The sequence below is a fragment of the Festucalex cinctus genome, chromosome 7, assembly GCF_051991245.1.
Source record: "Festucalex cinctus isolate MCC-2025b chromosome 7, RoL_Fcin_1.0, whole genome shotgun sequence".
Lineage (NCBI taxonomy): Eukaryota > Metazoa > Chordata > Actinopteri > Syngnathiformes > Syngnathidae > Festucalex > Festucalex cinctus.
The window spans coordinates 12,243,895-12,258,160 of record NC_135417.1 but is presented as its reverse complement, the minus strand read 5'-3'; the positions used below and the strand labels follow the sequence as shown (position 1 = coordinate 12,258,160).

General features: G+C 40.5%; 1 protein-coding gene across 8 annotated transcripts in view; it reads left to right on the top strand.

Annotated features, from left to right (window-relative positions):
* Positions 1–14,266, top strand: part of colec10 (collectin sub-family member 10 (C-type lectin)) — a 49,699-nt gene that overhangs the window by 11,784 nt on the left and 23,649 nt on the right. For 3 of the 8 annotated variants that reach the window (XM_077526978.1, XM_077526981.1, XM_077526975.1), the window contains 2 exons: positions 2,029–2,234; positions 10,419–10,539. In XM_077526978.1, the coding sequence (XP_077383104.1) occupies positions 10,488–10,539 (52 nt within the window). In that variant the 5' untranslated portion in view covers positions 2,029–2,234; positions 10,419–10,487. Of the gene's footprint in view, positions 1–1,343; positions 1,492–2,028; positions 2,235–10,418; positions 10,540–14,266 lie in introns of those variants that run through there. The other 5 variants (XM_077526983.1, XM_077526982.1, XM_077526976.1 and 2 more) reach the window with 4 other exon arrangements.

The following is a 14,266-nucleotide window of genomic DNA, read 5'->3' as shown; positions in this document are numbered from 1 at the left end:
TAATGAACGAGAAAATTCAATCGAGCACACAGTTTTGATGGATGCTGTCCTGTTCGGATTAAAAATAAATAAAAATTTCCAGTACATTCGGCAACTGTTTGTTGTTTTTCCACAAAGAAATTAACATGTTCAAAATTTCTTTATAACAAAAAAAAAACTTTACTCTGTCGGCGACCGTCTGGAAAACGTTTAGCGAACGTTCCTTGAACGAAGCCTGACGAGAAATTAGAGCTGTCAAAATTAATCGATTTTTAATAAAAGAGCCATCTTGGTGCCATCTTTGTCTAAAAATGACATATTCAAGGTAACCACTTGAGTCATAGATTTCATTTCTTTGTTGTCTTCCCCCCCCCCCATTATTATCTGTGCAAGTATTTTCCATTGGGCTAATCTCCTGCAGTCTCTGGTTACCTTGGAAAAGATGACAAAGAGGCTCAGCGGCCCGCGAAAGCAGCGGCACGCTTCCTGTTCTCTCACCAGGATGCCAGTGGAATGCAGGCCACTGGGCTTTCCCGCACTGGCCACTTAGCCGTGCGCCGAGGAATGGCCTGCCTGTCGGCCAGTCTGCATGCAAGTGCGTACTGGCAAGCGCGTGTGGGCCGCACGGGCAGTTAAAATAAGGTTTGATAAACCCCAGAACAACGGGCGCTTGGACGTAAGCCGCATGTGCTCAGTTGAAATGGGCAAATTGTAAAATGGAAATGGGGAAAATTCTTTGGCTTGTTTCAATCTGTAAAATACTCGTGGTGAATACGATTGTTGCCCATCTTAACCTGGCCCAAAAATGGCATTCCATTCTTCAGTTTTCAAGTTTTCTATTATCGTCAATGTCATTCAAAAGACAGTTAGTTAACTGTGATCTTGTGATATTTAGGGTGAGCAGATTTTTTTTTTAGAATTACACCACAATTTCACTGAAAAGTAAACGGGGCCGGGCGAACGTGTCAGCTGCGTGACGTCACTGCCGCGGCAATTTGAAAGCACGCACGGATTTTTTTTTTCTTCACTCCCTCAATCACACACGTAAGCTTCTGTGAGTGAGTGAAAAATAATAATAAAAAAAAAAAACTTGAACTTTTTCCGCGTTTCGCCTCGCGGTAGCCAATCGGCTTCGAGTATGGGCCAAGTCGAGTTAGCACCGAGTTAGCAGCAGTGCTGATTATTAACGCCAAAGCTATTTTTAGCACAAATGTCGGCCGCATGATTGCCACTAAAAAAAGCGAAAGTGCTATCACGTACCTCAAAAAAGAAGAAAATAGTGCCACGGCTGTTCAGTCCCAGGAAAGAAGTGAAAGTAGTTGTCGGTGCTCACTTTTTGTTGACTCCACTTCCTTGTTCACCAGGGGACGCCTCTTCCGCTCCGGTGAAACGCTCACGAATGAAGCGTTCCTGTTCGCCTTTTCGGATTTGGTGAAAACGAAGCATTAGATGCGGATGAGAACGAGAATGCCGACTTGAATGTGAAATTAAATAATAAAAAGGAATTTAAAAGTTAAGTTCCTTTTTAATTGGTTTATAATATGAATCACTAACTAACCATTGTCTTTCTTACAGGACTTAAAAACAAAAAAAACAAAAAATGTGACTTCCATTTACATCTGGTCGTCTTGTCATTGTTTAGTTATTGGTATGAGAATTGTTTTGTTGACCAACCTTTATATGTTCTGTATACCGTGTATATAAACAACACAAAGAATGATTAGTGATACATTTCTAGTTGTTACAAAACATGGAAATACCGATACCATACCGTGATAATTTGGCTTTGCCTTCTTTCCACAGTAAACTTTACTACCTGCGTATTTGCCTTAACTGCCTTGTACTTACGCAGCAATGTCTTGTAGTTAACCTCTCTCCTTCATTTGCAACCAATTATATGTGTTTGTCTTTCTAATGAGACGCATTGTAAGGCCATGTTTATTTTATGCAAACAGTGACCTGGGGGCTTGAAAGAATAATAGTCGACAGAAATATGTGGCCAGGCAGACACTCATGCTTTCATTTGTTTTCTCCCCCTTCATGTGCCAGATGAAGTGTGAGCTTAATCCAGCGATGGGTGCGCTGCCAGTAAAAGGGCGTCGAAAGCTAAATTTGGCCGACTGGAACTGGCACAGGGAGGAAAGCGTCGAATCCTTCTGGAGGGAGAAACTGATCGGCGCACGTCGAGAGGGAAAAGTCCGCAGGCGCGAGGGCATGAGAAGAGGAGTGAACGTGATGAATGCATCTGAAATCTGGCGAGTAAAGGGAAACGGGATCTGTTTGAATTATGTGCGCTTTCGCGCCGGCAAAACACGGCGCTGTGTTTGTTCAACACGGGCTTGTCATGAAGAATATTGAGTTCATTTTCACCTAATCTGTTCACTGGACCTGTACGCTCCCTTTTCAGTTTTTTGTGGGCAATAGTGATCTGCTGAGGGTTTTTTTTTTCACTGCGGTCAAAGCTACAACTTACTTCATGAAAACATCATCGCAACCACACCAGAAAAAAAAGGGAATGCGACGGTTGTTCAACTGAAAGTCGAGTGATCGTATCGAGTTTGGACTGTATTTACAGTTTCTCTCAGTAAGTCGGCAATAGGAGGATTTGTTCAAATTCAAACACATTGCTCAACTACAGGCCATTTTTTAACCAACACAAATTCGGAATGATGACAATAACGGCAAGTCGAGGAAAAGAGGAATCATAACGTATATTTGAATTGATCGTGTAATGGACTTCATCTTAATATTATACACAATTTAAACTGTTACAAAACAATGAAGGAAAAAAAAAAGAACAAATAATGGAACACATAGTGATGTCACAAGTGAGGCAAGCCAAGGAAAATACTCTTTTCCTGCCTACCCAACAATTTTGGAATGTCTGGACTTCAAGGTTTCCAAAAGCTTGATTTTCAGTGACCTAAAATAGAGTCTGCTTATATAACTAAAGGCTGATACTTAGTCAAATATATTTTTTCACAAGCGCATTACACCTGAACTGGGAACATGCCGTTCCGTTGATATACAAAGTCAGTCGCCCACCATAATGTTTTTTTTGTTTGTTTTTTTTTCGTCTTGGGCATTTCTTTATGTCACAAAAACTTTGGATATTTTTTAATTTTAAATTAAGCTATACAATATTTTTGGAATGTGGGACAAAGCCAGGTAGAGTACCAGAGGAAAGCGAAAAAAACGAGAAGAAACAAGAAAGAAAGAAAAAAAGAGTGCACAGAGGAAGTCCATAGCCAGGATTCAACTGTGAGTCCTCTGACAGACTTGCTAACTATTATTCCACCATGCTGCTTAAAAATGTTAAACCTAACAAGTGTTATTCCCCTCCCACAATGTTTTGCACTTTGCTGCCATAAACAGTGAACATAACTCGTGTGCCAAAGTCCAATTGTGTATAATATTTATAAGCAAATGTGGTTCATAAACACGTTTCCCAAATGAAATGTGACAGCATGCTGACCAGTCAAAGTTCTGAGCATTCCGTCAATCAACTGATCCATGGACCATTTGATGTTACCACATGTGCGTCTATTGTGTAAAAATCTGTGTGATCCTGTTCTTTGACAATCGATCCTGTCATCCCGTTTAACCACACTCAGATATAAATGACGCTTTTTTTTTTTGTTGTTGTTGAAATGATGCTGCAGAAAAGTGTGAGCTACACGCTAAATTCCTGTTTGCCTTTGTCATCAAGTTACGGTAAAAACTCGATGATTTGTGTAGTCGACTTTGTAGCCCAACTCATGAAGAAATGAAAATGTTTCCCCAGAGATTTGTTATATTAAAACATCATGTCAAACATCATTTTGGGGATTAAAAGTTGGGCTGAAGGAAAAGCCTTTGAGGCCTTAATCAGCAACTGGTGAGGCCTTCCACAAACAGTTTTCACAAAATCCTCCAGTCAGAAAGCATTTAGTTCCATGCTCGACGCAGTCGTAAACAAACCAATCTTTCCCTGAGTGGACTCACACACACACACACACACACACACTCACCGTTGGTCGAATGCTGGGAAAGCAGCGTGAGGCAGCCAGGACAACAAGCCGCCTTTTTGCGCCGGCGTGTGGGCCAGCCGGTAGCGCTGCTGCTGGTAAAAAAAAAAAAAGCGAAGCAATGAGTGGTGGGAGCGTTAATGTGTCAGGGCTGAATAATCAGCGATGATGTTGCTGTTGTAATGCTTGGCAGGATTTTCACCTTTTAATAAAGACGTGGGCTTTTACACGTACACGTCTAGTAGAAGGGAATTTTCACTGTTGCTTGTTACTTTCGTCAAGCACTGTAGTCTATTGTTTAGTTTTTGATCTGGGATGGTTTTTATTTTGGGGCAACGGGAATTCAAAACCAGGGGATATTTGTCGCGGTGGTGTACGGTGAACCCAGATCGTCATAGAACGAAATCAGACCTCTTCCAAATGTGGATAAAATCAACAACGTATCCAGCCACCAGTCCAGTGTAAATGTACAGATCATAATGAACATTGAAGGGGACATCTATCAACATCTTTCAGCCAGTTACATTTTGAATAGATGAGAATTTTCATTCATGACAGCTGTAACGTAGATACACGTACGTACCTGAAATTCACTTGGCATAAGCAAAACTGACTATTTAACGATTCTAACTAACAAAATGGACTAGTCAGAGTCAAGTTGTAGATATTGCAAACTGGAGTTACCGATATCTACAGTTTAGTTACAGTTATTAGTAATTCAGATAGCAAATTATTATTTTTTATCACTCACTCACTCGAGCTTACGTGAGTGAGTGAGTGAAAAAAAAAATCAGTGCGTGCTGTCAAGTTGCCGCAGGAGTGACGTCATGCAGCCGACAAATTCGCCCGGCCCAGTCTGCGACACGCCCCCCACCCCCCTCGCTCTGCGATTGGTTGGAGGGGTAAACAACTGTCTGACCACAAAAACGACCCGCTGTTGACAAAACAATCAGAAAATGGCAAAAATACAGGCAGGTGGTTCGGGAAAAAAAATCACCACCGCACATTAACAAAAGCCCAGAGGTGTAGATTGAGAAGGAGTTCATGGGTAAAAAAAAAAAATCCTGTATTTATAAAGTGCATTTTCCTGAGTGAAAACGGAAGACCATGACTTTAAATCAAAATCTCGTTTTAACATTACGCAATAATGGCTTCAAGATGGAAGACGATTGGTTTGAATTTACTGTTCATTTTCATTTATTTTTTTTATTTTTATTTTTTTTTATTAACGTCTTTTCAGATGGACATGGGCTCAACTTCATTTAGAATGCTTGGAACCATTAGGTGGCTTCACCTTATACACGGATTTAAAATATTATTTTACAACGTGTGTGCATTTATAATTGATTGGAAAATTGCAAAAAAAAACAAAAAGAAGAAAAAGGAAAAAAAATCCCTGAAAGTAAATCAGGAGACTGAAATCATGTAGTGGGATCGCAGAGTGACCATTAAGAAGCTCACAATGTGTCTCTAATAGAAAAAAAGTACGGTCCAATGAGAAGCATTCTTTCGTGTCTGGGAAAGAGTCAAAAAGCAAAGAAGGTCCAACCAGAAAGCGTGGAAAATGCACTGCGAACACAGGAAAAACAGCTCGAAGATGATGAAGTGCAGCTACTGAAATGGGAACAACGGCCAGTTTAAAAAAAAAAAAAAATGGCCGCTTGTCCGCATTCTGGTCGCGGTTGAAGTGGAGCTTATTCACACTCACCTTGGGCACACCCAGAAATGATCTCCAGTAAATCTTCGGGGACATCTAGACAAACGATCATTCAAACATGGAGTCTCCAAATAATGTCATGTCCAGGTTTTCGGAATGTCTCGGGGAGAACCTGAAACTCCAACCAGAGAGAATGTTAAACTCAAGGCGCAGGTTTCGAGTCTCAAAAATGATGTTGTGAGTGCAAACTGCTGTGTATGTATTTGGGAATGATGTCAAGCCGTGCGGAAACAGTCAACAGTGAAATATTGAATGAAAGTTATCGAGTGCGAAGCGATGTCATCCCAGCCGAAGCCAAAAAAATGGTTGCACGGTTTTTACGGGGTGTGGTTTTCACAGGGTGTGAAAGCGGTGACTAAACTCATCGCTGATCTTTCACGTCTGGAAACCAAACCAGGAGCGGGACTGCGATGACAGACAACATATTCATTGTGTGAATCATTGGATTCTCTGTGGTCAGGTTTTTTTTTTTTTTTTTTCACACACAGTGAGGCCATCTCTCCCATGCTCAGTTTTCGGAATCACCAACCTGGCACCCCTTTATTTCGTTAGTTTCTTCAACCCTTCATTCACATTAGGGCAGTCGGTCAAGTTGACGTTTCCATAAAAGCTTTAGCTCATTGAATTCATTATGTAAGAAATTCTGTGTACTATTTTTGGAATATTGTATAACCTGCTATGGGCACCGGGGCACTCTGGGATTGAACCATTTGTCTCCGGTTTGGGAGCGCAGCTACCAGTGAGCTAAAATTCTGGGCCACTGACATAGCTCAGCACCTTATTTAAACAAGTATTTTAATGATAGGTTGACTAACGTCATGTGATCTACCAATACTACCTTTGCGATCGGCGTTTGTTGAGTATTGTTGCTCTTGACTAAAGAGACTTGCTTTATTTATCTGTGAACAATCATGTGAATTTGTCACTTGTACAATTGGATAGTATACTGTGTTTTAAAAAGGGTCATATTGCGAAAAATCAATTTTTTTTTAATTGCTTTGATACAAATAGTTTTCAGTGGGCTTACTTCTCTATTTCTAAAAACGTCTGAGTAAGCCATTCTGAGTGTAACGCTTGTTTATCAAATGTTGCCTTGACACAGTGCTTCTCAAATAGTAGCGCCCCCCCCCCCAACAAAACACTTTTATATTTTTATTTAATTTTTTTTACTGTCTTAGAATAAAGTGCAATTGTACCTCCACTACATTAGGGGGCAGTGGCGCTCTCATTGGCGCAAGGAGCATTCACTCGGTGGTATAGGGGTTTTGTTTGCACTGAGCATGCGCGCTTTGCACACAGCACAGAGTATGAGTATGAAGTGTCGCAGACCCTCAAGTGACACCATGAAAAAATATTTAACAGGGATGAGAAGACAGGCGGAGAGAGGCAGAGATAAAGAGACAAACGAAAGTCGCCCGAAAGCTAAGACGAGGAAATATGACGAAGCGTATGGGCGGGGGAGCCAGATGTTTTCTTCTTCCTAGGTGGGGCATGACAGAAAATAATTGAGAAGCATTGCAAAGAAAAATAGAATAACGTGAACATCTCCTGCTTTGGACTCACTCTCAGATTGTCCAGAAGTCTCCAAAAACAACTCAAAAACTTATTGGACTTGTTGCTAGTGCCCTTTCTGAAAAATAGTCGTTAAAGTGGCTAAATATAGGGCTCGAGTCCCTCAGCCGGCCACACTGAGTCGTCCTCACTTTTTGTCACGTCTTAGCTCCTATAAAATGTCGGAATCGGCTCCAAGAATCCCGTGACGGGGCATTCCCAGCTTCGGCTGCCACCATTGCACTGTGCCACCCTGCGCCATCAGCCAACTGCATTGAGTCTTCTGAAGGCAACATCAGAGGAGAGAATGCGGTCACTAGCGGTTAACCAGTAATTATTTCATGAGCTGAGCGCCTAAGCCTTTCTCTAAACCTACTCAGGGTTCAAAGCGGTGGTGAAATTTGGGGACAAGGCAACTCCGTCATGCTAGCCACTCCAAGTTATTGTGGTGGACGTGGATTGACCAAAATTGGTCCAGGGTACTTTTATCAATAAACAATAAAAGAAGCTGCTTTTGGATGTGGATTTGTACGTTTAAATTACGTACAAAGTACTTACGCTCATCACAAATTGCGTACACGCTAAATGGTTTATCTCGTCAAATTTTCCTCGCGTAGAGGCTTGTTGACGTTTCCCCGGGATTCGGCAAGGATGTGACAATCGAGAAACAATGCCACGTGGGCCAATTGAGATCAGCAAGTGATGGTAATCATTATTTGGTTGAAAAGCAGCATTCCGGAAAGGTCTGTTCCCGAGGGAAGTGGACAGCAAATGAAAAGAATTTGAGTGGAACCAGCCGTGGTGCTGCAATTCGCTCGACTGCGACGGCACAATCAATGCCGAGAAGTACGACGTAAACGCCCTCAAGACACAAAGAAGGAGAGCAAAAAGAATCCAGGTGTTGGACTGGTGTGCAATCAGTCCAAGCTTGACCTCAACTGAATGCAGTTGAACCTTTGAAAGTTGACTTCAGTCTGCTCAACCTCCGATTTGTTCAGATTCTGGGAGTGGGAAAAACCCCAATAGAAATTGTCCATTTTGTCACCAAACCTATATGATCCTAAATCCTGGATTGTGGTATAACCTTCTGTTCAGGCCTCAAATCTCTTCTCGACCTCCTTCTCTGTGCAGCAATTTGGGTTTTCTGCCGGTTCTCTGCTTCATCCAAATTCATTAAAAAAAAAAAAAAAAAAACATTTGATTTGAATGTTTGTTTTTGTCGATATAGGCATGTGTCCTGTAAATAACAATCGACCAGCCCTAAACCTAACCCACTTCATGCACATAATCAGCTGGTTTGTACTACAACTCCGCTGTGATCAGTGGTACAAAATGGACCTTTAGATAACAATTTAGCTAAGTTGACATCTAAAAAAAACAAACAAAAAAAACAAGTTAATAAGGCAGAATGTAACAATGTGATATTCAAATGCCACTTGACCTTTTTTTGTGTCACATATACGGTACAATACTGCAGTTATTTTTGAATTGAACCACAAACAACATGTCACAAAGACAACAAGGCAACAGAGACTTTGCCACATTTTTTAGCCACGGGTACATTTGAAATGATAAATATAGTTAAATAAGTAGCATTGTGGCGGCACGGTGTGTGAGTGGTTAGCACGTCCGCCTCCCAGTTCTGGGGACTCCGGTTCGAGTCCAGGCTCCGGCCTCCCTGGGTGGAGTTTGCATGTTCTCCCCGTGCCTGTGTGGGTCTTCTCCGGGTACTCCCGTCTCTTCCCACATTCCAAAGACATGCATGGCAGGTTCATTGGGCGCTGTGTAATATTGAAATGGATTCCTTTGGAATATCTGACAAACATTCTACATCACAAAGTGGACCAATTCAATAATGTATGGCAACCATTTTTTGACTTATCTTGAGCCTGAATACTCATTATCGATTATACAAGGTACCGCTTGAATTTTGGACTGTTTTGTTCTGGATGTGAATATTGTCATTGTACCACTCCCTGAAGATTACGTTTTTATTTATCTGAGCTGTATTTTTTATTTATTCATTTTTTTATGCTTTGTATATGTCGTATTGGTGGAATGTATGATGATACTTTTGAATGTTTGTGTTTGTATAAAAAATGATGGAAAATTCAATAAATATATTGAGGAACAAGCATGTTAAGCAAGCGGTTACGAGATTCTCACTGGAGGCAGTGATAGTCAAGGTCCCTTGATTCTACCCATGCTACATCCAAGATTATGCCGGGAAAAGAGTTGGAGGGGACAGCACGAGCACCTTGGAAGAGATTTATGTGGAGTTTTCATATTTTCTCCGACTGGTCTTTGTGTTGATTCTTGTCTGTCGGTGTGAATTTGAATGGTCGTTTGCGTATATGTGCCCTGCCACTCGCCCCAAATCAGCTGGCAAAGACTCCAACTTATAACCCTCGTACGGTATAGAAAATGAAGGTTTGGCAGTTGTGTATCTCCGTTGCGAGCGCGCAGGGTCGTGTGTGAATGCGCATTCGACTGTTCAACAATCTGAAGTATGCTTTAGTGGGCCCTTGTCCCTCCTTAAAATGTGGTTAAGATGTTGTCAATTCCTGCCGCGGGGGGATTTCTTTCCAAGGTTCTGTTTTAGTGATTAACTCGATTCCTCTGAGGCCGAAATAGCTAAATAAAGCCTTTCGTTGAGCCAGTATCTGCGTGTATTCTCGGAAGTTTGGGCCATTGATGTGGGTTTGTGATCCATCATGGTCACGTTTGTTGTTTTTCGTAAATGTCATATTTATATGAAGAATAGTCGTGTGTGGAAAATGCCACGCTCCTGTTTAACTTCTCATAATTCTTTACGTGGTTTCCTGTCAAATGACTTCCAATCAATCTGACAATTTAACAAGGCATGATGGGGAAGAATTACAATTTCAGAAATGTCAAAGTGGGGAAATCCGGAGCCAATACATCATCTGATATTCCTCTGCGCAAAAGGTACTGCCTTCCTGAATTCCTTCAGCGTTGTGTGACACACGCCAGCCTGCGTAGTTAGCCGGGACGCTTGCGAAAGAAGCGCAGCCGAAAGCCCCTTCAGTATTCCTGGCTTTCCCCTTCTTTTTAGTGGGGCACATTATAAACGGTCTAAGGCCTTTCTGCGGTCACACACTGTTCCAATTTCCTCTTTTTCTTTCTTCTCTCATCTTGTCAAGGAGCTGCCAAACTCGATGTCTGAATGAACTCTGAGCTGACATAACAGCAGCTTCAGCTTAAAAAAAGGAATGGCGAAAACTAAATTGGCCGGCATACAACACGGATTCAAAATCTGTACAGGTGAGTCAACTGATTTTGTCCTCATTAGCATATAGCGGATGAGCTGCAGCGTATCTCGACTGACGCCACAAACCGGTCACAGGCGCACATATGCGCAAACAAGTACGGTCTCACACTTTTTGGTGAAGTACATTTGTTTTCTCTCAATGTTTTGGAAAACAACTTAATTTGAGCTGGCTGTATTTTTGGAACCTGATTTGTTTTGTAGCAAGGACACAAAAGTAGGTCACGGACCAATTTTGATAGGTCACAAACAGCTTGTTAAAATAAATTTACAAGTCTTCAGTTGTACTCAGCAATTTAATTAGCTTTGAAGTGCAGACAGATCTTTGTTTTTTATATAATATATCGTCATTGACTACTGCACTGCTATAAGATGAATGACTAACAGAGAATGTGAAACAGGAAACGGAAATAGAGACTAGCCTTCCAAATTAAAAGCAAGGATTTCAAAACAAGATATAATTAAACATCATACACTAAACAGCTTGAGGAATTCTTAACATGGTAGATATTACTAAACTACTTGAAGTTGGAAACCAGATTGTATTAAATTGAATTTTTTGCACTTCACGGTATTCCTTAAAAAGAAGTTGAACAACCACATATTTTGATTGGGCCTTTTTTTTTCTCTGGCCACTGGACTATTTGTTTCATTTTATTTATTTTTTGATTTTATTGTGTACTCTATGCAAAATGACTGATGAGCAAATTTAAAAATATAATTGCCATTGATTTCAAGCAATTTTAATGAAATTTGCTATAATTGGTATATATAGGTTTTTTGTGGAAATTTTATGTATCATAAGTACTAATGGGATTGGCACTTGGTATCGTTATCAGTGAGTCTTGAAGATTTGAGTATACGTATAAAAAGTGGTATCGAACATCCCTAATTTTTAAAAGTACAGCCTGGTGTAAGAAGTTTCACCAAACAACATTTTATTGATTTTACTTTTATCCAGGTCAGGAGTTATAGAAAATGAATTTATTAATGGCGGCTTTAACTTTGTGTTCTAGTCAAGAAAATGTCACATTTGTTGTTGTTGTTGTTGTTGAATGCCACTGTACAGCAATGAAGAACCGCTCAGCAAGAGAGCTCCAACACTTTTCCTAAATCCTAGAAAGCAACAATTGCCTTGCTCGCCAAATTACTCGGTACACTGGGAGAATATGTGTTAAACTGTTTCCGTCTGTTCTTACTAAAAGTAGTAAGTAATTGTGGATGACAGGACAAAGTAACATTCGTTGTAATTCACTTGTGATCGATTGCGTTTGTATTTCCACGGTGAGTAAGCGTTATGCGGAGAAGTGACACTCCTTCCCTCGATACCGCAATGTTCTCACACACAGATGTGCGCTGAAATGAAACACGTTGCGGAGCGCGTATTACGAATACTGTACACAAATGACATTTACGAACATGTCACATCACCGTATTAGGTCAAGCTAACACATTGTAGTTTCCTTGTTTACTTCACTTGATTGGCCTGCAATAGTTTTGATTGACAACGATAGAAAAGAACAAGATTCAAACTCAGAACCTCAAAACTATAAGGCAGAAATTACAAACCATTTTCTTTTCCAGATATTTTCCCATATATATGTGAAGTTTGGCCTATGAGAATTGAAATGAGGAGCTGTTCGAAAATTATGCAATTGAACCAGTTTTGAGCGCATCTCCCATGATCATCAATGTGATTCAGTGGTGATGATGATGATGATGATGAGCGTTCCCTAGATCCTTTTTTTTCCGTCCCTGCGGTTGTGTGAAACAAAAATGCTGCAAACCCAATTTATCACTAATTCGTCTTTTCTTATCAAGGCCTACTTAAAAATACACTTGTGGCTGTGGTCATTTCCACCAGTGGCCAACAATTGTAATCTTTCGGAACTTTAAACAAAAGATCTGGTCCTGTGGTACGTTTAAGAAAAAAGAAAAGAAAAAAAACAGCTTTAAAATTGACTGTTTTTGAAAACAAGGTGGCTAATGGTTAGCATGTCTGTCAGATCGTTCTGAGGTTTGGGGTTCAAATTTACAGCGCTAGCCTAACTCACCTGTGATGCTAATGAGGATGAAGTGTATGGATGGATTTACACTGGTTAGCAGTGTAAACATCACCATGAATACTGTAGTATATTCATGTTTTTTAAATCCATCCATTTGGCCCAAAATAAAGATAGCAAGGCAAATTTGAAAGCATATTTTTGTTAAGTGAAGCTTCAGTGTACAGAATGTGTGCGTGACTGTGTTTTTGGCTGTGACGGGGGAAATTCCAAACTCTCGAGAACCTAATGAATGGTCCGCTTATGTCTTGTTCTGTCGTCATTGTATAAAATATTTCCCCTCGTCGAACTCTTGTCACAACGCAATTCAACAATCACACAAGCACTCTTTTGCTCGTCACATTAGAACCAATTCTGTTTTTCGCTTTTTTTTTTTTTTTTTTCTTAAACCTACTAGACGCCCACTTTGCCAGATCATCATGAGGTATCAATACATTTGGTGACTCGCACCCAAGTGACATATGCGTTCAGGGTCCAGACACACGACCGTGACTAATGATAAAGATGCCTTCCAAACTCCTGTGGTTACTTTAGATGAACAGGATAAGGCAGGCGGAATCACTTAAGCCCTACTTTGGGTTTGATGGACCGACTCTACTTGTTGCCTCAGTGATTTTGGTCATGATTATCTTTCTAACTAAACCCAATTTATGACCAAAACCAGGCTGCTGAGCAGCGGGAGTCTGTTTGTTCCAGCAGTGGAAACAAAGTTAATTAATCGAACATATGAAAATGGTCAGTGAAGCAAGCATTTATGAAATGATATTCCCACAAACACTGGAAACAAGTGTGGAGATTTTGGCTGCAGAATTGTGACATCTTTAACTATTCCAGTAAATGTCTGTTCTATTCTAACAAACTAGTGCAGAATTACATCAATGAATAAGTAAACTTACAGTATACAGTAGGAACAGTGTTTCGCAAACTTTACTGAGCCAAGGAATAGATTTTATAACAGGAAAATCCCACAGCACACCACCAAACAAATGAACACAAAAAGTGGAGCACACCACGGCACTAGAAACCTATAATAAAATATACTTGCAAATGCATTCGTAGAGTACAGTATTGTATATGTATTTTTGGAATGTATGTTTACACCGGAGACAGCAGCTAGCAGGCTAGTTAGCAGCCAGCCAGCTAGTTAGCTAGCGAGTTAGCTAGCGAGTTAGCTAGCTAGCTAGCTAGATAGATAGATAGAACATTTAGCTATTGAGGTTCCTTCGTACAAAAAGTTAAACATAGTACACACTGTGTCTGTTGTTGCACTGCAAGGTTGACATGTTCGCTCGACTGAAGCGGCTCGTTTCCACAAACATATCCAAAATCTTCCATCCTGTTATAGAAAAAATGGAAAAATATGCACATCCCAGTTTATTTTTCCCGCACAAACGTGACATTTCACTAACTTTACCAGATGGATGATTTTTTTTTATTTTATTTTTTCCTCCCAAACGGATATCTTGATTCATCCTTGGTAGGTACACTTTAGAAATTGTGATGTATTTCCTGACCTTTCCAAGAGCACGGCTTTGTTTGTGTGAAAGCATGCATAGAGGTGCATCTTAATTGACATTTGTGGTGTGATTCGGCCACGTAATACTGACTTCCAAAAGGTTTTTTTTTGCAAACTGAGCAGCACACTGCAGTGGTGCCAGCA